The following is a 21,699-nucleotide window of genomic DNA, read 5'->3' on the forward strand; positions in this document are numbered from 1 at the left end:
GCAAGGTGTGCCAAACGCCACCGTGCCAAGTCAGTGTCGATAGTCCACCGAAGTGCGTCCAAACAGTCGCAGAAAAAGTGTGTTCACCTGGTTAATTGCTCCCCGTTCGTTGAAGTGTTTTTCAGGATTGCTGGTGTATACATACGAAGTCTCTCTTACAAGATGTGCGTGCTGGAGGAGTTAACGTGATGGATGCATAGTCCTCCCGAATTCGACCAGCAACCTCACAAATAGGTGGGCTCAGTCACGTCATTGTGCGCGTCTAGCAAGAGAAGAGTATGAAGCATCAAAACCGAATCCTCTCTCGAAAGGAATTTCCTGAGCCAACACGAGTTCCGCTTCAGCCTTGAAGCCTCAAGGACAGAGGAAACTTGGGTGCCTTGGCAGCGCAACTCGATAACCAGGGCAGTGTGTTCGCAAGGCAGTGCTGAAGCTCCACAGGTTTTGCGACACACATTCCTATCCCTCCTATCCTTGTCATCTCTTCCAACATAGGGTTTATCCAAGAGACAGTGGGTCGGCGCAGATATCAGCTCCGTGGTTTCAACAGTTCCCACGGTGCCAGCAGCGGAACTGATGTAGACGCGGGAATTGTCGAATGGTAAGACAGATAGGAGAGGTCATCTGCCCCCTTGTTAAGTCGACAGTCAGCACAGGTTTCTTATCCTTTGATATGATCATTCACAGGGAACACGGAAAATTCATCCGGGTCAACCAATTACCGCCGGTTTCAGAGAACCTGCTCAAGCAGCCAGTATCCAGGCCAAGGGCTCGGGGGGTTCGAGCGTGGGGTGGCAGTTGAGAGCCAGACGCTACCGCCAAGCTGGAGGCGCAGCTGTTCGCGTAGCCGTCCGTTCCGCGTGCATTGGAATTTTAAAAGGAATTCACCCATTGTTTTACTGTATACGTCTCATGCAAACTTCGTTTTTGGTTGTTAAAATCCGGGCCGATCTACACTTCTGCCCATTCGAGGCACCACTACGACCTGTATGAATCTTCCCCCTTGCGACTGTTCCTGTCGCGGACGGTGCGGACTTGACAGCTCCTGTGCTTGCTGGCCCAACTGTTGAGCTGGCGCGGTGAACAGAATCGAGACGGGAGCTGTCCCATACTTGAGGACCCCCCGCGTTCCCCCTCAACCGCCTCAACAAATCTCAGGAAGGATCTGCGTGCTAAAAGTCTTTTCTTTTCCAGAAGTTGGACCGATCCTGGCCCCAAGGTTGAGATTTGGTTTCGGACAATCGACTATCAGAGAGCTGATTTTCTGCTCGTGGCTGGTTGAGCGATACCCCAGTACAGCCGTCACCCCAAATACGCAGGACTTCGCCCCGCAGCCGCGCCATCTTCTTTGACGCGCATGCGGCGTTCTTGTCCTCTACTCCCCAAGAGTTCCGTTTATGTTTACCTTCAATCTGCGCGAAAGGAGTCAGCCCAGGACGCTGTAGAACATCAGGAACTCTGAGTGGAAAGCAGCAGCTAGTTAACCATCTTCCTAGGCCGTTCACGTCGATTCCGCGCCCGCGACAAACGGGAAATCGCTGTGGTCTTTTTGAGCTGCTTCCGACAGTAGGTTTTCCGCTCTACAGAAATGGCGTCTGAGCTGTACAAGATTCCCCCGGGTATCGTGATGGAGGACCAAGACGAGTCAGCGACCGTTTGCTCTTCGCAGTTAGAAACAGCCGAAATTATCGTTTGCCCCGTGCCAGGTTCTAGCAAAGCCCATTCGGTGGTCCCCCCTCTGCCTCCTGTTAACTACACGACTGTTCGTCCAGGATCCACGTCAATTAATATGTATCCTGGGGTTGAGAAGGCGCCGTTCATGTATCCGTCGGCAACGCCGCAAGACTCATGGGCACCCATGAAAGTGTTACCGCAACTGCGGATCCCCGAGAATGGTATCTCGCTAAAAGACGTGGTTCGTGAGGGCCTTGGCAAGATGGCTCAGCTTCTCTATAAGATCTGCGGTGAACCTGTCCCTTCGAACGAGCTTTATTTCTTGCACTATGTACCCAGTCCTCAACAGGAAGTGGTATATGGACGAAGTCCGTGTGTCTACACCCGTGGTGCCTCCCCCACCTTTGCTGCGCCGCAGACACAGCCAACTTATACCATGGAGACTGTCCGGCGACAGGCAGTTGCTGCACCCGCACAGACGGTATTGATGGTACCCGCGAGTGCACGGGCCAGTTCTTGGGCAGTCCATGAGTTCCACAAGCCTCTCAAGGAACAGCCGGCCGCCAGGCCAGACCCGCAGAAACTGCTCTGCTTTGGGCATCAAGGCGACGAGCGCAAGCTATGTTTTGGTCTTTTGACTCTTCCTCCTCGTCAAATCAAATACGACTTCGTTACCGAGAGGACGCCGATATGCTTCGATATGTGGTCAAAAGATACCTTTGTGGCTGTATGCCGCAAATGTCGACAGCGCCTTAGCAAGTGCCCGCACTGCCACAAGCAAAGTGTTATTTTCCACCCCTGACTGCAGACCAGGTGTACTGAAAGGTGGATAGGATAAACACGAAAGTAACTGTTGCCACATGTCTTTCGGCCCGCTTTTACGCCCCAGTGTTCGGTGATCCAACCGCATGAAGGGCTACTTTAGTCTGTTCGTATATCATCTAAGCATATTTCCTTTCATGCTGGAAAACTGGCAGAGCCTACACCCATTCCTGGAGGGTGTATTCGAGGCAATCTCCGACTGCCTCACATGGCACCGTCGTTGAGGGCGTCTCTGCCCCTGTTGATATAGTTTTCGTCGCCTGCGTACGTTACATGAGTGAACGCCGTGATTTTACAGTGCCCACGTTTTTAAGAGGAACGGCCAGGCACGATTGATCCATCGGTTCACCTGTGCCTCAAATGGCAGTTCTTGAAACGGACCTGAGTTTTTAAAAAGCTCTACTTCTTCGTACGAATAACCTTTGTTTTCCACAAGCGTTCCAGAAAAAGAAGCCTCCTTCCAGTTTTCGCTACTGGGGAAGTGCCCCTGGGCACTTTGTGGAGGGATCGGCCAGCTGCTGAGTGGGGGCAGCACCTGAAAAATGGACAGACGCACGGTAGTGCATATCCGTGCTCGAGATGTCGTATCAAAAACGGGTCAGTCTCGTTGTGGCCAGACGCATTCGTTTCTTTATTTGCTGTGTCCGCCACCTGAAGTTTTTAGGGTTTTGTAGTCGCCTCTCGAACACAAGCAGTTAGTGTCCGGACAACAGAGTTCGCTTTGAGAAGCATTTCTTCCCATTCTTCGTTCGGATCACTCAAAGCGACGATCGCACCTCCAGCGCCAACACTAATCTTCTGCAGCAAGTCACGCACAACAAAAAAAGCCACATTTCCAGAGGCCCCCTGTACACGCGTCGTATGTAACAGCAGTGCCTAGTGTGAATGCGCAGCAAACACATAATATACATAAGGCGGCTCCCGCATAGGCGTATGCGTTTCACGCGCCCTTTTCTGACATTGTTCCGTTCGCGTAGCGAAGCAGGTAATGTACCCATGCAGTGCAAGCCGTACTGAGGGAGACCTCGCTTACATTTGGAGCGGTAAAGACGACGGTTCGAATGACGATGTTTAAACTGGCCTCACCCGTGACCGACAAGAACCCAATCGCTCCGCTATAGATTCCCCGGGGTCGATCTTCCAGCCTGGTCGAACGACAGACAAAATCAGTCGGCAACGGTAGTCGTAAGTGGATGTTCGAAACATGGAATGTGTACAGCAGCTGTGCAGAGCATGGAATATCACCAGGGGCTGTGTTCGTCCGTGGCCCGGTACACGAAAAATGAACACTTTTACGTGTAACTTTCCTCACTTTTCAATGATTTCCATTGCTCGCTCCTTGGGAGCGCCTGTCATAGAACCTCCTGGAAATGATGATATCACGGCGTCCAGAAAGTCCATTTCCGGTTCCCTGCACACGACACCACAGGGCAATTCTCAGCGGAAGGCGAGGTGGCTGCACATACCGATCGTATTTTAGTACTGTGTAACTGCTGCCGTCTCAGCATTGTGCCCCACATCAATGATTACACTGCAGAGCGTTGACGCGAAAAAAGTTTCGCATCTCTATGGAATCAAATGCACAGTTGCTCACCTAAGCTTGCCTCGGACCGTCGACACCAGTTGATGCACTGTGGCGTAGGTCTCTATAACCATCAGCTCAGGAACCAGCACGGTTCCTGGAATGCACACACGTCCTGTACACAGTCCCATGTCGCAGAATATGTTTGGCGATTGGTGAGAGCATGAAGGCGGACGGACTTCACGCGGCATCAAGTAACGAGTACAGAATACCTCTGCTCACCTAAATCATTCCGAACGAGGTCAACTATCATTAGATTCTCGACCAGATCCTTTTCGTTCGTTGCTAAATCGTTCACCAGGGCGGCATCCTCTTCCGGTGTCTTGCCACGGGGTCTAGTACCCTTGATGGGTTTCGATTCTAGCCAGCCGTCCGCGCTTTTCATCAAAAAACGTTCCGGACTAGAGCAGCAAATGGAGAATGACCGGGGAGGGCACGGTGTGTGACTGCTTTCAGCTGGCAGTTTTCCTGTCACAGTAGGCGATGTCCCAGTGTCAGCGTCGCCTTCCACGGACGCGGAAGCACCTTCCTCAAACCTGAAAAAGCGATATATGCGGCATAGAAAGGCAGATCAAGTATACAGCACGAGCCATGTACTGGCAGTTGCGTCAAACTCTTATGATCCTGCGCAGTTCTTTTGTCGTGGACGCTTACCGTAAAAAGGCAGCGAATGGCGCGGGATTCCTACAGCGCAACTGGCCATAAAACTGAAGAGGCGAGAACGCAGAGGGGTTCAGAGTGCCCTCCAGTTCCGTAGTGAGGCAAACCTCGTATGCTTCCCCTTCGGCTACACAGTCAAGAATTTTGAAAATCTTCTCCTTGTAGGTGCCCGCGTCATCACGGAACGAGACAGCCATCACGTTTTGGCCGGTGGTCTCTCGTGACCCGACGCCGTTGTGGGTAGCCGCTACAGCTGTGAGTTCCGAACATAGAGCAAACGACGTGTCACCGGATAAAGATCCTTTGAATGGCGACATGTTACTTTCATTACACACGGTTGCCCGATCCCTGGGGACACCAGGTTGCTGTCGCTCAGAAGGCGAGATGGGGTCTAGCACTCTAAAGCAGGGGAGCTGTGCCGCATCGTTACCTTCCATAACCGAAGACGGCTTGACAGACACGGTGCTGGACGCCATTGATATGGCCCGCAGCGTCATTTCTGCCCACTGCTGCTGGAGTTTGCATATGGCAGCCATCCTGTCTTTATCATCACCGAAGGCCCACGGGTGACAAGGGCACAGTCCACTGAAAGCAGTTGCTCCTGACGATCGAGACGACCCACCCTGCTTGAGCGACGGGGTGAGCCAAGAGAGAAACACCTCATCACTCTCGTGATTCACAACAATCAATCGATCCGAGAAAATCCACGCCGCGTCGGGAACGTCCGTTCCACGGTTACTAGTGATTCTCTGCGACGAGACGTTTTGCATTTGAGGTCCGACGTAGCTTCCGGTGACATGCCGAAGCTCATAACCGAAAAACCCTGCGTACCCGCATGGGAAAGGGAAAGGAATCGCGGCAGAGTCCCACGATTCAGGAGCCGTACCATCATCCGTCAGTGTCAACCTAGGTATCGGCACATTGTTACTCATCCCCATTCTGTCGCCGTCGGACACGACATCGACGCGCGACTTCCAACGGCGAACTGTGAGATGATGTCCGCCTCCCTTCCTTGTCACTCCGAATGTGGCAAGGCGAGAACGTAGAAAACAGAAGATATCACCCTCTACAGAGTGCAAGCACGTCTCTGTCCCCCGCGTATGTGACAGAGTCGTTCCCGTGCTGAGGGAGTAAGTAACTACCTCTCCCAGAGGACCGGAAGAGTTGCCCATATACGAAAACTGCGGGCGGCCTGAATATGTTTTACGTGTCCCCCCGCCAGCACAAGCTGGGTCAGCTGAGCTGGAGTCAAGCCAGAAACAAAACGAGTCGGAGCCAAATACCTCCTTGAACAACGTGAAGTAGTCAATATTGCGTTTCACCTGTGGTTCTTGTCCTCCACATGCACTCAGACAGAGATCGACAGAGGCTATGTTGATGCACCACTGTCGATCAACGTTTGACGCACTGGGCCCGTTGCCCGTTCGTTTCGCGGAATAGGGCACCTGGTTCTGGACAATGTTCTTGGGTATCAGACACGCCAACTCCGAACCGCGCTCTGCCCACCACGAAATGGTCATGTCTCGGAAGTTCTCGAGAATCTTGTAGCCAGCAATTGTCCCTATTGATTCGGGGTGAAACTGGACGCCATGCAGTGGCAGTTCTCGGTGGCGAACGCCCATCAGCACGTTATCCTCGTCTGTGGTCCAGCAAGTTGGCTCGAGGCATTTCGGCAGGCTGCATCCGCACAGGATCACACGGGATAACTTTCAAAACCAGAACTGCATGCACCAGTAATTGACCGTGGTGAACAAAAGCTGACTGTGCTTACCTGTCTTTGTCCACCTGAAGAGAATGGTAGCGTACAACCGGAGTTTCACTCTCCACGCCCTCGAATAGCTTGTAGCCCCTGATGAAACTAATAGGGCTTCGCCTTCCGTGTACCGGTCGCGGTGTCCTCTGAATCTGACGCGACAGGAACACATGCTCAAAAGCAGGTTAGCAGAGCATATTTGTATCTTCGGAACGACTGTCATTTGTCTACGGCTCGACAACAGTTGCACCGTTACAGTTTTCGCAGAGTCGGGTATTCTTACCTTTCCCCCATAAACATGACCAAGACCCTGGTGACCAAGGCAGATTCCGAGGATTGGGACGGCAGCTTCCCTCAGCGCTTCACTGCACACCCCGAAATCATGTTCGTTTTCGACAGTTCCAGGGCCTGGAGAGATGACGATGTTATGCACAGGGCCGACGCTTGCCTTTGCCTCTCTCCAGCTGGAGAATTCATCGTTCCGGATGACAGTTGGAGCCACACCATTGATCGTTGCAAGGTACTGAAACACGTTATACGTGTAGGAATCATGGTTGTCAATCAACAACGTGCGCACAGCAGCGGACGACGGGCTTGGCAGCCCTCCTCTCTCCTTGGGGGGCAGTGGCCGTGGGAGGTCCCCGCCTGCGACGACACTGTGGTTCATGCTGATTTAATTACAACGGTGACACGAAACTCTATTATTGCCAAGATATGAGTCGGGAAACGGCGTGCTGGAGCAGGCGTTACGGTCATAATTCCAGCCTGCACGGCAGCGTTGCATGTCAAAGCCTCGCTGTATGCCACGTTCGAGCCCGTTGCACTGCCGCATGTCGTTTACATGCGCACGCTGCTGTACAGACACGCAAGACACGTAGACGAACTCAACAGCTTCATCCGGATTTTTACCCAGTTCTCCGAACATTTAGTCGCAAGCTGCCAAACAATGAAGTGCGTCCCTGGGCTGGCTGTCATCGCTGGCACTTTTGTGGCGATGCTAAGGGCGTCCGCCGAGTTGCCACACTACTACCATACTACGCCCCAACTCAAAGAAGAGGTGGAGAAATTAGGGAAGGACTGCGACGGATTTAGTGTCCACCATGAGCCGATCGGCAACGACCACACTATTGAGTTTGTTACTGTCTCACGTGCAAGCGGAACTCGAGACAGATTCTTCCTGCTGGCGGGTGAACACTCAAGGGAATTAATTTCGGCGGAAAGCGCCCTGCACTTTCTCCAGGGTAAGGCAGCTCCATCTGCTTATTCCGCAGCTTCATCGTACTGCGCGTGCTACAGTCCTATGTGAAAGAGAAACGAAGCTGGCAGAGAAAGCAGGAAAAGTGCTTCAGCACACAAACATCCAAGTTGTCGTGAACGGAAATCCGGTGTCCCGGGCGAAGGTGGAGGCGGGTGATTTCTGTGTAAGGCAACTACGCACAATCCGGTCTCTGGCAGCGGCACTCCAGCTTCGCCTTTTTGCAGCTGCGAGGAAACGAGAATAACGTCGACTTAAACCGCAACTGGGGAGGCAAGTTATCAGCGATTGATAAGGTGTTAATCTGTGGTGACGCTTGTCTGACTATAGATCACTGGAACTCTGCAGCGGCAAACGCGGAGACAAGTCCGGGCAATAAAGCTTTCTCTGGTCAGTAGCCAAGTTCCACCGCTTGTAAGGAAATTCACCGTCATGAAAATGCACACTACAGAGCCTGAGACGCAAGCATTTGCCAAAGCTGTCACGTCGTTCAAGCCACACATCTTCCTTTCGGTTCATTCAGGTGAGCAGTACGTGGCTTTTGAGAGTGCGAAACGGCATCCGGTTTTCTGGTAGACAGGCACCTTAGGGATGTACATGCCGTGGGCCTTTTCTGCAGAAGAACCAGCACGGAATGAGCAAGCAATGGAGTGTGTACTCATACAACAAGTCGTGTTTCAAACGTCAGTGAAATTGGGTCATCAGGTCTGTTTTGAAGGAGGTTGACGAGAAGTTCTGTCGCTGTCCCTACGGTAAGGACGGATGCACGCAGGCCGTTGCCGCAGAGAGACTAGTCAGGGTGTTTCAGGAGCAGCAGGGAAAGAAGTCGGGTACCAGAGTTCTGGTACTTGCCTCGACTTTGTGTATGACAAGCTAAAGACGCCCTTGTCGTTTGCGGTAGAGGTGTGCAACTTGCCGAGGGCCTCCGATTTTCACTTCAAGTCAAACATCGTCAGATTTACGCCCACCCCAACAGACAAGCTGAGCTCCATAAAGCATGGAAGAAGGAAATCAAGTTTTTGGATCCCCACTCAGACTTCAGTGGATTAGGACACCCACGGCGCACGCGCATCGGCAAAGGACCGCATTTTGCCATAATGCCGGAGCCAGCAGATGCTTACAATGAATGCTTTGAGGTACACCACCATGACTCACCTGATATCAGATCAGCTTAATCCCTCCGTGTTCAGCAATTTAATCCGAATAGCGAAGAAGACTTTTCTTCCACGCTAATGAACTGGAGCGAGGTAACGGATTGACCTTGCAACGCAAGGAGATGAGATTGACTGTTGCTTCCGTTAGGCGTATCTGGAACTCATTGAAAAGTCTAGCGAACAGCTGAGGAATCTGTAGGTTAACCTGGGTCGCAGAAGTGCGCCAAGCGAACGGATTTGGTGCTTTAGCACCGCAACTGAACAGCTCGGTCGCCCTCATGTAATTGAGACTGGCACCACCACTTGTACTTTTGGTTGATTGCAGCTGTGAAACTGCCCGAACCATTCGAACACAATCAAGGCTTGAGCAGGGTTCCTGTTAGAATGTGGTGCTGTTGTGCAGTTGAATTGCTAAGCATTTTGATCGTTAAGTACAACGTAACCCTCGCGTCCCGACGGGCTGATTACCCGAGTTACTGGGTGACTTGAGACCTCGCAGAAAATTAACCATCCTCGCTACAATCGTGCGTGCCCCGTGGTCCGAAAGATCCTCCAATGACTTGCCCTTCCCCGGTCAGTCACTTTTCTTGCGCGCTTCTGGGAAAGGATGACGACCAGAACTTGCGGAGGTACCTCGTCGGGGGGTTGGCCGAGGAAAGTAGAAAATATGACGTTCATTACTGCGAGCAGTCCATCTTTAGTTTTTATACGGAGTCGACTTCTTGTCCGCATGATGCTGCGGGGTTCATAGTCTCCTTTGCGAAGATGCGTTCAGAAGTCTTAGATTCTCTGTGGCACCCCAAAGTGTCCGACGAATGCATGCCCCGGCAGACAGTTTGACAGACACCTCGGCACCGAATAGACAACTTCGGCGTCATAACGGTTCAAGCGCCTTCGTCAGTTCTGGTTCCGATGCCTTGCGGATACTTCCAAATTTGGAAAAGGACTGCTCGAATGAATGTACCCATTCTTGCAGGCTTTACGATTTGTTTAGGGCCCGACGGCCGCCCAGTGTTCTCAGCCGATGGTTTGTGCTCGGAGGAGCAGCCACATGGAAAGCGAGCGGCCTTCGCCGTCCAAGTGTGCAGCAGGCATAACCCACGGTAGAAATGCCGCTGTCGAAAAAAAGTGACGCCAGGCTCTTACAATTCGTTTTCACTTTCCTTTTCGTTCTTTTCCAGTAATTGCTTGGAAATGTTTGCTGGCCTGCTGGAGCGCTTCGCATGACTGGAGGGTTTGTTCACTGCGGGGTTCGTTAGAGTCGCCTCCGGCGGCGGCTTTTTTGTGGGGTCGCCAGCAGTGGGTGCGATATCCGTCTCTAGCAAGAGACACGGCACAGTAGGACAACGATGTTGCACGTCATTGAAATATTTTGATCGGAGTTCGTGTACTGTTTCTTACTGCGGGAAATTGATTCGACAACGGCGTTGTCGCCACTTTTGCGACACCAGCGCCTACTCATTTGTGAAATGGAGGACCCCGTAAGTGTTGAGTCCTCCGTTTCTGCTTCGCAGGTAGCAGAGTCGAGCCGGCCAGTGTCGTTTCGTGGTAAGAGCGTTTCGCCATCCGATTCTGGAGGCCACCGAACTCAAGACAAGCGAAGGAATCGCCATTCACGGGCCCCATTGTACTGCGCCGAGCTAGTAAAGTCAAACGGCCCTGCCGTCGCCACCGGAACAGGAAATGAGCCCGATGGTTCGAGAGCGCCGCGAAGTTCGAAGGAAAGCCAGACTCGCGCGGTTGACATGTGCGGTGTAAATGAGGTTGTGGAGCTGGTAATCGGTGGCCATATCTTCTTCGCATCTGAGTCTACTCTTCGCCGTTCTAAAACTCTACAACAACTCCTCCAAAAAGTGTCTGTCAAACAATCACAAGGCAGCGGAGAGTCGTGTAAGACCGGGAACCGGGTGCCGGAATCCGAATGTAACCAGTTATCCTCTTGTTTTTCGGAAGGAGGCTACTCCCTGGCTGATGTCAGTGCCACTGCCGAACCAGGACCGACCACCAGTCCCAGCGTTAGAAGCGTTTTCGTTGATCGTGACCCTTACCGTTTCAGTTTTGTTTTGGACTATCTTCGGAATGGCCAACTGGATGTACGGGAGACCAGCGACGGGCAGAAAGTTTATAGGGAGGCGCTGGCACTTGGCAATCCCTCGGGTGGAAGCGGAGACTTTTCAGGCAATGTTCACTATCGTGGGTGTCGTGTGGGCGACTCCGATGAGAAGCGCGATGGTGCTTTCAACTCTGCGTGCCTGTCTCTTGTCAGCTTACGTTGTGAGTTTGATTACTTTGGTATCGACTGGCCTAGCCGCTGTTTGCGCTGTGAAGTTTTATTTGACCCGTCGCGTTGTCAGCAGTTGTCCGCAGATTCCGTTGACCCCAGTGGATATGCGCTAGGTTTGCAGCATGATGTGTCAGATAACGACCCCTCTGCTTCGACAGTTGGACAGACATCCAGCACATCGGCAGCGTTTCCACCAGCAAGAGGGGATGGCGGTCCAGAGGTGAAGTGCTACTACCACCCAGGTGAACTGATTGAGATCGACCTTTCCTCCTCCGAGTGTGGCGACACTGGTGCTCGTAAAAAAGCACTGGAGCGCCAGAGAGCCGAACGCAGGAAGCTCCTCTATTACACATGCTGCAACCGACGCGAAGATGCAATCGGGTGCCAGGCGGGGGCGCACCTGAGTGAGGAAGAAGCTCTAGCCAGGGCACTTCGACGCCGAAGTCCACCGACGGCTAGCTGCGGTGCCCATGAGGACGGAGGGAGGCTTCTAAGAACGGCAGCGGCCTCCACTGGCGACCTTGGTTGCGACAAATCGGTTTTAGAAACTGAGACTGTGGAGTGCGGTGGAGAGAGCGAGACTGCGAAGCAAGTCGCTGTGCAACAATCCATCGCCATAGCGATGTCCGCATGCGAGACTGCGGCGTTCAGGCGCATGCAGAAAGAACACGGGGCATGTTTCTCGCCCGAGGACGGGGCTAACTGTGGCAGCGGCCATGCCGACGGACAATGGCGGGCACCAGCTCGTTGCGATATTACCTTGAGGTGCGACGCCGCGGAGAAGCGAGAAGCTGGAGCGCCCGAGCCACAAAACTCGTGGCCGAGTGGGGCCAAATCCTCTCCGAGCAATCCAGAATCCTCGTTATGCCGTGCAGACTCTTTAAGCTGTTCAGGAGCGGACTTTGCGGGTGGATCTCCGTATGCGGCTTCGGGATTACAGATGCCACAGTACCCCGGGGCGTCTGTCTGTTCAACATCTTCGCCTGGTGTGGGGTACCTTCTGACCGTGCAATACTCACAGCAGACAGCTCAGGGAGCGGCTGTCTGGTCCGGTGGTCCCGATGCCAGTCCCCCTTCGAGCGTATCTGCCGACCCGCAGCATGGTGGCTTTCCGGGTGCCTATCTTCCGGCGTACTCCGTAGGCGTGGCACGGCCGGAACGAACTTCGCCGGGAGCAAACAATTCGGCGTCAATGACGCTGTACAGCCAGCCTGCGGCACCTCGTTACCAAATCGGGTCATCTGTGCCGCCTCTGGTGTCCTCGTCGTGGGCATGTCCGTTCTACTATGTCCCAGGACCTTCGGTGCCACCAAGCAGCGCTCACGGCGTCACGAATCTTCTGCTTGCGCCCCAGCAATCGCAGTCCGAGCCTGCGCAGTTGCTCCATCACCAGATGAATGCGCAGCAGGCTTCCCTGTATGCGTGGGAGGCTATCGCGGCTTCTGGAGCTCCGATGCAGGCCGCGAAGCCGCACGACTCTCGTGTGATGTGTGGGCTAGCCGCTGCACCGAAGAAACCCGCAGGCGGCGCATTTTTTTGTCCATGGCAAGAGCCGCCATCGGAGGCTCTGAGTCAAGGCGCATCCACGGCCGGGTGTTCCTGGCCTCAAGAACAGCACGGCCACCATCAGCAGTGCCTCGTCCAGGAGCCTCAGTTTCTGCACCTTCCGTTCCAACAGCCCCACGATGTCCCCTCCATGCCATCGGCAGTAAGGACATCGCAGGCCACGCCTCCAGAGGCTGCGGCGCGGAGTGAGGTTGTGGAGCAACTGGGAGATTCGCCGAGACTTCACGACGCCGAGAGGCAGAGGCGAACTGGCGAAATAGCTCCCCGGGAGGGCGACACCGACGAAAAAGGGCGTTCTCTGCAGAGTGACCCGGAAGGCGAGCGGGACACGAGCAGGCGTCCACTCAGTAGCATGGATTCTTCGGAGGAGATGGGCTCTGAGTCGCCTGCAGGGGCTGGTGGTGGCGCAGCAAAGAGTGCAGGAGAGTCCCATGGATTAAGCCTGACTCAAGGGGGGGTGTCCCCTGGGGCAGGTGGCCTAGGCGGCGAATCGCGCTCGGATGCCAGCCACTCAAGTTCGCGCCGGAGAAGGACAGGGAGAGCTGGGGCCAGCAAGCGACATCAAGCGAACGCGTGCACCAGCGAGGGAAGGGAGGAGTCTCAGGGCCAGATGGATTACCAGGCGGAAACATGCGTTGTGAGTCAAGAGGACTACGGTCTTCCTGCAGAGGCCTCCGAACCTTGTTGCCAGAAGAGATTGGAGGAAACGAGAACGCCTTCGTGTGAGTCTCCGACAGCTAGGAAGAAGGAAGTGGACGTGCTGTGCCGTGACAAGAAACAGGGGACGAACCGACCAGGACGAGCCAACAGACGCACTCCAGACTGTGCTGTGTTTGGGTCTTGGCAGAGCACAGATATTGAAGACACTCCAACGCTCGATTGTGGCGCGGCCGCTGCCGGCGATGCACCCGAAAAGAGTTTGACAGTTGAAGTCTTTCAGAATCAGCATGAGAGGTGCACCTGCGAAGCGGCAGATGCATCCGCGTGGGATCGCATTTGCTCGACAGGCGGCCTTGAATCTCCACTCGCCAGCCGCTGCACGCGCGTAACGAATGCCGAGGATGAATGCTGTGGATTTCCAGATAGTGGCATCGGCTGCAACCAGGTCTCCGCCAGCGCTGCAGCACCAAAGGGCGCATGCTCTGCGCATGGCAGTGGGGCCTCCGGGAAGGGAAGCTGTGCAATGAATCCCCTGTTCAAGACCAAAATGTGTCCGCTGCTTAAGGCGGGGTTGTGCCCAAAGTAAGCGAGGCAGCAGACCGAGTTTCTCTGGTATAGCGAGATGTCCGTTCTCTTTCCCTTTGTGGAGCCATGTCTGTGGGTCGTCTCGTTGGTATCACCTGTTTTTTGCGGCTGTTCCTACGGTGTTTGTATTCCGCCTTTTGCTGTGGATGCATTTGTGTTTCGTGGTGTTTTGGCGCTGCTTCGCAGGACGGCTCGACGCTGCAAGTTCGCGCATGCTCTGCAGGAGCTGCGACCGACAGCCGAGTTCTACAAGACCCAGATGTGCAGTTTCTGGATGATGGGATTTTGCCGGGCGGGCATCAGCTGCCGCCACGCTCATGGAGAAGACGAACTGAAAGTGCGCCCGATAGGCGAGTCGCGGCCTCTAGTGGAGGGGCGCAAAGTAGGTGACAGGCGCCTGCCCGCAAGCAATGATGCACTAGAGACAAGTGCCAACTCCACGTCGCAGCTTCGTCCGTGATAAACGAGCCTGGGGTCCTTGCTTGGCATGTCGACTGTTTTCGGAAGAACACGACGGCTCTAGGTGTGGAATAGAGTAGTGAAACACTGCTGAACAATTTCACGATTTTATGATAAGGGGTTGCTCCAGGCGTGCATAATGATGTCCAGTGACACCGGCAGGCTGGCATGCCCATTCGCGTGCATGCGCCGGGCGACCGAGGACAGCACATGACACGTAGCTGGACATCCCGACTTGTAGGTCTTCCCCGGGGACTGGGATACTCGAGAGAGGGGACATACCGAGTATGCCCTGCGAACAGGGTATGCCCCAGCAGATGGTGCTGGGAAAGCAAGCGAAAGAAAAAAAAAACACCCATGTGCTGCAGGGACGCACGATAAAGATCGCGGTATTGAAAAACACCATCGTGAACCGCTTGCTGCATGTGGTTTAGAATTTAGCGCCAAACTCGTCATGCGGTCTTGGCGGCATTTGAGACCTGTCACAGGGTCTTTTGGAATTGACTTCATTTTTGCTGGGAACTTTGTTCGTATCTAGTGACATCTTCTGTGCGTCGGGAAAGTCCACGAGGGGACTCTTCAGGCGGGTGGTTCTTCTTGACACTTTAAGGATCGGGATTATAAGGAGTTGTCACTCGATGTCTTTCACGCTTTTCGTTAGGTATTAGTAACTGATTCATAGCAGGGGAACTTGTTCCGATGTCTCGCTTCCGTTTTGAAGAAGGACTGTCAAGAAGTCAAGGTGCTTTTAGCAGAGAGCACCTGCGCAGTTAAACTCGTCGACGATGTTGCTTTACGGCAGTGCTTATCGTTTTTTCTCTACGAGTATGTCATTTGTGTCTTGGCCGTCTGATACATGGAATTCGGTTTACGACAGAAAAACTCGTCTCAACTTCGAGATACGCACTCGGCTTGGTGTGTGTGGGGGTATGCTTCCGAACATGAGAAGGTAGTAGAAAACGGCAGCTCCCAAACAGGGGAGAGGGGCGCCTCCGACGTCCTGCGATCGTTAAGCACACGAGTTTTCGTCCGGTAGATGTAAGTGCATTCGCAGCAACTATTCGGACTTCGGAAACGAACGCGTTCAACATCGATTGCCTCCGGCATTGTCTCTTATGTGCTTGCGCGCCATGAGCGTGCTGCATGGAGGCTGGGAAAAGGACCTCCTCGTGTGCAGCAATTTCGCTACCCTCCTCCCGTTCTGGTCTGTGTTGCGTCGAGATGACTCCACGTTGGCCAGTGAATGCAGATGTGACAGTATCATGAGGATGGGCAACAGCTGAGGCTGGTTGTTGTTTTTGCCGCAGTTCTTCGGCGGGACCGTTAAACCGGGATCCACTTGTGAGGAGGTCCACTGTGCGTGCATGGGCGTGCCCGCACAGAAACAAAAGCGTGGTTGACAAGAGTCATCTTCTGCCAAGGTACAGATGCACGCTCGCTATTGCAGCGGCTTTCCTGGTCCCTGGAACCCTTGTTTTTCGTGGGCCAAAGCCCCTTTTGTTCACAGGTTGACCGGAACTGAACCAGAGATCCGGAAACAGAATCCCGTCGGTACGCTGCTCTAGATACGTCCCTCTTTCCTTGGAAACAACGTGACATTCCTCGACGTGTGTGTCTGATGCCTTGCGCTCGCCGTCGTGTAACAGCAGTGAGGGACACAAAGTGGGAGAGCGGGGAATACGAGTTGCCCTAGTAGGCGACTTACACAGCATACGAAGCGCGCTCGGTGTCATTGCCGTGCGAAGTACCAGCCCGTGATAATTGCTGTTATGCCTTCGACCAAAAGCATGTGGAAATAGGAAGCCATAAATCGGCTGTTTTTCTACAAACCCACGGGCCTCCTGAGAAACGAATCAAAGAATTCCTGAACAGTGCGCTGGTGTAAAATAGAGCGTGCTGCTCCGATGTAGAGTGGAGCGGGAAGAGGGTGGGCAAGAGTTTGAAGGCTTGGACTGATTTCTGTACATTCTGTGCCGTCACAACCTGGTGAAGGGCATGCTATTTTTAAACAAGATGCGGCAGTGTGAACGTGTTTCAATGAACGACTGATAACTCGGAGCTCAAGTTATTAAAGACATACGTACCGATGTCCATTCCTTATGAACAGGGTAGTCTATTCTGGACAAGGGGTGCGAACCTCGGGAATATCTCCGGTAGGTGGAGACCAAATTTTAGCAAGCGACATGCAGCACGTTGTTTGGATGGCTCCTTTTAGTGAAACAGTGATCGTGCTGAATGTGGTACTCTATTTCTGTCAAGCACCAATAAGCATGGCTCGTCGTTACCTTTTTTTCGATCAAGGCGTTACAACGTCGTGAACGTTTCTGTCCGGTCATACTCTTGCTCCAGCGGATGCAAGATGTCTCGAGAGTACTTTCATGAACTGTGTTAGCACATTTGCAATTTGGAAAGCAACGTGGGTTGTTTCACCCGACAAAGGAAAGAATATGTTTTAGAACTGACGATACATCCCCCGTGCTACGCAGCTCACAGTGATGCTGCAGCCTGTAGCGCTTCGTGGAATCGGCTGGTGCTCTGCAGAAGTGGTGGCAAACGTACTTACAGCCCAATTACAGTTTCCAGGGTGAACAGGATTTTTACGAGGGAAGGAAACGTAAGAAATGAATCGCTTAGGTGCCAATACCGGCAAGGAACTCGCTTACGGCAAGGGCGTTTGGCGCAGTCGGTAGCGCGTGGGTCTCATAATCCCAAGGTCGCGAGTTCGATCCTCGCAGTGCCCACTGATTTCTCCCTTTAACAGGCAATCGTTCTCGGATGGTCTTCACCCTTTCATCCAAAAGATAATGGCGCAGAACCCCCACTGATGGCAATGCCTGTAGCTGTGTGTGTGTGTGTGTGGGATTCCGCACACCAAGAAAAACCTCTGTTTGTTTCTCTGTTGAGAACTTTCTCGTTGTGAAGAAACTTATCCCTACATATATATATATATATATATGAATATAAATGTGTAAGGTTGTGTACACGTGATACCGTTTAGAGCGAAGATGCTGAAATACACGCGGGTGCTCGGATTCATACGTATGTCCGGTACTCTGCGCCAGGGTCCAACACACCGCTTAAGTGTTGACAAAACGACCGTGAAACTTGTAACCGAAGGAACGCCAGATGGAAACAAGACGTGGTTCGGGGTTTGTTCCTCTCTTCTGTGAGGCAGTTTGTTAGGTTGATCTAGCGAACACCGTGTTTTCTGAAAAACGGAATCCGTGTACAAGGGCTCTCTCGTGCGTCTCACGCAGAACGAGCTGAAGCCACCTCTGTTCGGTTGGAACATGTTCCTTTTGCGGAGAGACGTATATTTTTGTTGAGTGTCTCGTGAAACGCCGACAGGAGTTACATCAAAGGACAAGCACTTTCACAATCGTATTTGCGTTAATCGAAGAACCCTAAATCCCGATCAAAATATAGATTCGGCACCGCTGTCGACGGCAAATCTTCCAGTTACCTCGTGCGAGCTTCTCTCGTGTTTCCATTCTTAAAATAAGCGATTGAACAGCCAAATTGAACAGTCTCCTGACTCCTTTCTACCGCAATGAATGGCATCGTGGGCCGAAAAAGTATCAAGTTTATGCACATGTGCATACTTGCAAGTGTCCACGCGTGTATGTATTAGCCGGTGTCGTGGGCTATAGTTCCTGAGGACCCACAACTCTCTGTGAATCGCCTGTTGTTAGTTTTGTGGTTGTTGCGACTGTGCAAATAGAGGTGGTCCAATGGCTTCCTCGCCTGAGAACTCCGAGGGGCTTCGGCTCAAACCCGCATCAATTTTGACCTGACGTGACCACAGGTCAGTGCACATTGGGTGCCAGGACAGACGCTTGACGAAGAAAGAGCGAGACGCCGGTTAAAATGCTTCCCATTCCACTACACTTTGGCCTTCTCACATCCGAGAAGTGCACGGTTTGCCGCGTTGTGTATATCATCTACATCAACGGTGATTTGCGGCCACACACGACCAAAAAACGAGAAACCCTGGACAACATCTACCCCACTCCCACCAAAGGCGTCTCTGAGAGGTGCCCAAGTGTTCTGTAAATGACAGAGAAGCGCGTGCGTGCATTTCTGCGAATACACCTATTCTTTATATACATGTATATGCATGTAGAGGAATATAACGGAATTGGACGGGTGCAGATAGCGGCCGAGTGTGATTTACCGGGACAAGCCCCCCAAACAGAAACTACCACTGTCCTTCAGAAGGCATGCATACAGCAGGGGGAGAACACGAACAGCTGATCGTGGAAAAACACAACATTATGAAACACGGCAGAACTGGAGACTCTGTCTCCATCCACGCACAGGGGCTGCACATAAACGGCGGTTGCCCTACTCCACCCTGTAGCCTCTTCCTGTGCAGCCCCAGAAACTTGGGCGTCATATTTTCTCACGAAAGCAGTGATGTATCGCTCGAAGACCTGCATTCGTGTGTCGCGGCCATCACCACATGCTTCTCTTCGACCTCTTGGGCCGGTGCTTTACAATGTCATTCCCCACGACGTTACAGAACCACGGAAGTGACCCGAACGCAAAGTCCCGACTGTTTCACTTCTAGAGAAGCTCCCAGCTCGTGCAGACGTCCCGCCCTCTGCTCGGCTGTTTCTCTCTCCGTTGAATTTTCAACGTGCCTTGGTCGACCCCCGGATCCGCGACCTCTCTTTCTTGATGATACTGATCCACGGTCTTCAGTTGGCCATGTGTCTCCAACAATTATCATCTTAACTAGGCTCTAAGCCATCGTGTCCCCACTGCTGCCTTGGACATTGAACCTAACACAGAGTTCAGCCGTGCCTGTGTTATTCAACTCAGTTCGTGTTCCGTTTTAAGCCGTTCTTCAGAGGCTGCATTACAAGAGGTTTCGGTATCTTCTACTTTCTGTCGTTTATACGAGTCGAGAAACACGTGAACTGTTTTGATCTGACCCCCAAGAACACAAAATCGCGTTCGTTCTCGGGAAAAAGACTTCCGAACCCCGACTCATCGTCCACTCTCACGCATATTCACCTTCACCTCCCTCCTCCTGGTTGAGCCTCGGCCGCTTCGATTCTGGCTCTCCTTCCTTTTTGCCGCAGTTCTGTTCACATGCATGCTTCAGTTGCGAACTGGCGCCTCCCCTTCCTTCTGAAGACGTTGCCTCTGTGACGAGAGCACTCCCAAGCTCGCCTCGTGCTGTTGACTCACGCGCGTTGACGCTTTGCTTCTCTTCGAGGAACCTTCCTCCCGTTTCATCTTCAGTCTGACCTCCTGGTTGACGCGGTGAATCCCCACCGAACTGCTCTGGACGGTGCGCATCCGCCGAAACAGAAAGAAGCGCTTCCGCCGCGTCCGGCGGTCTCACAAACTCTGCTCCTTCTTCGTCAGCAGCTTGTGCCGAGACACTGATCTCCACGTGCAAAGAAGCGGCCAACGAAGACTCCCCTCCAGTTCCTGACGCGTCCAGAGCATCTCCCCCTGTCGATGCAGAGGCTTCTCCTGACAACCGACCAGAGCTCGGCCAAGTCGTGAACTGCGCGTGTCCGCGCCCTGTAGTGAGAACCGTTTTAGAGTCGGACTCGGTCTTCTCCGCAAAGTCCTCATCCTCAACCTCTGCATCACCCTCACCCAAAAGGCCGCCGAAAGCCGCTTCAATGTCGCCTCCGGTCAAAAGTGTCGCGCTGCCCGCCGACTCTTCTGGCTGTCCGCGAGCCTCTTGAGGTGTACGTACACCTGAGCCACCAGCGACTCCGGCCGAGTTTCTTCGTTGCCGGCCGGCAAGGTGAGATACGAACTCCTCCGAGAGTCCCGCGACGCATGCAGGTCTTCTTCGACGTTCCTCGTCTCCGTCTGCCTTCCCTCCTTTCTCTTCTGTCTCTTCCTTTTCTTCTTTTCTGGTGTCCACGCACCGACCTTCGGCTGCTTGACTGCCTGCGATGCGAGCGTGCACGCGCGGTCCGCGGTCGACGGAACCGTCGGTTTTGCTCGCGATGCCGTTGGGAATGCCGCACGGGCCTTCTAGCCACTCAGCGGGCACACGGGGAGACTCAGAAACATCTCTGATGCAATCCGGAATCGGCGCTTGGTAGGCGGGACCTATGCGCGGGTGCGAGTGCCGCTGCGTCATCCAGCGACTGGGATCGAACGGCATTTTGAAGACTGTTGAAACACAGGCTTCAAGCGTTAGGCTTAAGCAACATGCGTCGTCGTTTCAGTCCCTCGACTGAGCGCAAACTTTCTGGTTGTTTAGAACTGCGTTCAGCAGAAACTGCCGTCTTCGAGAGCGAATCCAGGAGTGCAAGGCGGCGTGGCGACAGTCCCCGGAAAACGAAGACAACGCAGACACGCGGATGGTGCCAACAACTCTCAAGTGAGGTCAAGGAAAAGAGGGGGAGGTGCAGAGAGAGAAGACAGAAAGGTGCTCTGTTTGACACGCTAACCTGGGGAGCAAGTCTGTTCACACAGGCACGACACACAGAAGCAACCACATGCATGCAAAACAAAAGAGTTACTTCCCGGAGGAATTCACTTGCAGACCTCAGTTTCTAAAGTGAGGAAACGGGATTCGCCTTGGGAAAATGAAGCAGGGGGCGTTACACAGCCGCATGCTCATCGAACCCCGTTAACCACAGTGACGACACAGAGGCGGCGAGGTTGAACGGCCTGATCTCTTCTCCGCCCCCTTCTTTGTGTTTATTTGTCCAGAAAACTCGAGTCAGTAAAAAAGAGAGGGATTTTGCTCCCGAAATTCAGCGAAGCACAACATCGTCACGTGAGAGACAAGCATTGTGTGTCGCCCGCGTCCCGACAGGGAAACAGAGTGCACCACGAGTTTTCTTCGACGTCTCTTCCCCCCCCCTGTACAGATTTTCAGTTTTTTCCACTTCGCGACAAGAGCAGAGACACTGAGGAGGAAGACACTGTCACAAAAAGAAGTGCCACTTTAAACGAGACGCGCGGAACACGCACAGACCGGCTCTGCTGTGCTGCCTGGCAAGAAATTCAAACTCACTCACAACAAGCCAGTGTGCATGCGCGCTTAGACGCTCGAGTCACCCTTGCTTCTATATTGTTACATTAGTTCGAACGTGTGTGCGCTCAACTGGACGCTACAGGCAAAGTTCATCTTTAATGCAAATCAACCAATCCAAATAGGCCGCGAGATGGCTTGCATGCGCAGTTCCCTTTACGAATTAGAGAACTCTGTGTCCATGTACACTAGTAGTCAAGTTCACCAGTCGCGCCGTCGGGCGCGTA

General features: G+C 53.2%; 5 protein-coding genes and 1 non-coding gene across 6 annotated transcripts; 4 read left to right on the forward strand and 2 right to left on the reverse strand.

Annotated features, from left to right (window-relative positions):
* Positions 1–372: 372 nt before the first annotated feature.
* Positions 373–3,048, forward strand: TGME49_202930 (hypothetical protein). Its single transcript, XM_002367534.2, has one exon. The coding sequence runs from the start codon at positions 1,589–1,591 to the stop codon at positions 2,474–2,476; it is 888 nt and encodes a 295-aa protein (XP_002367575.1). The 5' UTR covers positions 373–1,588; the 3' UTR covers positions 2,477–3,048.
* TGME49_202920 (p-aminobenzoic acid synthase) lies at positions 2,852–9,593 on the reverse strand. The gene is made up of 8 exons (XM_002367533.2): positions 6,775–9,593; positions 6,510–6,643; positions 4,733–6,415; positions 4,301–4,614; positions 4,091–4,193; positions 3,809–3,907; positions 3,530–3,641; positions 2,852–3,294 (listed from the first exon to the last, which is right to left on the reverse strand). Exons 1-8 carry the CDS (start codon positions 7,156–7,158, stop codon positions 3,157–3,159), a joined length of 2,967 nt encoding a protein of 988 aa, XP_002367574.1. The 5' UTR covers positions 7,159–9,593; the 3' UTR covers positions 2,852–3,156.
* On the forward strand, positions 7,403–9,046 carry TGME49_202910 (zinc carboxypeptidase superfamily protein). Its single transcript, XM_018779229.1, has 9 exons — positions 7,403–7,732; positions 7,788–7,912; positions 7,974–8,019; positions 8,077–8,136; positions 8,198–8,269; positions 8,327–8,396; positions 8,452–8,498; positions 8,555–8,882; positions 8,937–9,046. Exons 1-8 carry the CDS (start codon positions 7,438–7,440, stop codon positions 8,794–8,796), a joined length of 957 nt encoding a protein of 318 aa, XP_018637379.1. The 5' UTR covers positions 7,403–7,437; the 3' UTR covers positions 8,797–8,882; positions 8,937–9,046.
* A 466-nt stretch (positions 9,594–10,059) lies between the features above and the next one.
* On the forward strand, positions 10,060–17,313 carry TGME49_202900 (zinc finger (CCCH type) motif-containing protein). The gene is made up of 2 exons (XM_018779228.1): positions 10,060–13,992; positions 14,182–17,313. The coding sequence occupies exons 1-2, from the start codon at positions 10,370–10,372 to the stop codon at positions 14,453–14,455; spliced, it is 3,897 nt and encodes a 1,298-aa protein (XP_018637380.1). The 5' UTR covers positions 10,060–10,369; the 3' UTR covers positions 14,456–17,313.
* Positions 17,123–17,195, forward strand: TGME49_202895. Its single transcript has one exon. It is a non-coding gene; the product is annotated as a tRNA-Met (tRNA).
* Positions 17,314–17,430: 117 nt separating the features above from the next.
* TGME49_202890 (hypothetical protein) lies at positions 17,431–21,379 on the reverse strand. The gene has a single exon (XM_002367531.2). It carries the CDS (start codon positions 20,591–20,593, stop codon positions 19,460–19,462), a length of 1,134 nt encoding a protein of 377 aa, XP_002367572.1. The 5' UTR covers positions 20,594–21,379; the 3' UTR covers positions 17,431–19,459.
* Positions 21,380–21,699: the final 320 nt, after the last annotated feature.

The sequence above is a fragment of the Toxoplasma gondii genome, chromosome VIIa, assembly GCF_000006565.2.
Source record: "Toxoplasma gondii ME49 chromosome VIIa, whole genome shotgun sequence".
NCBI classification, from domain to species: domain Eukaryota; phylum Apicomplexa; class Conoidasida; order Eucoccidiorida; family Sarcocystidae; genus Toxoplasma; species Toxoplasma gondii.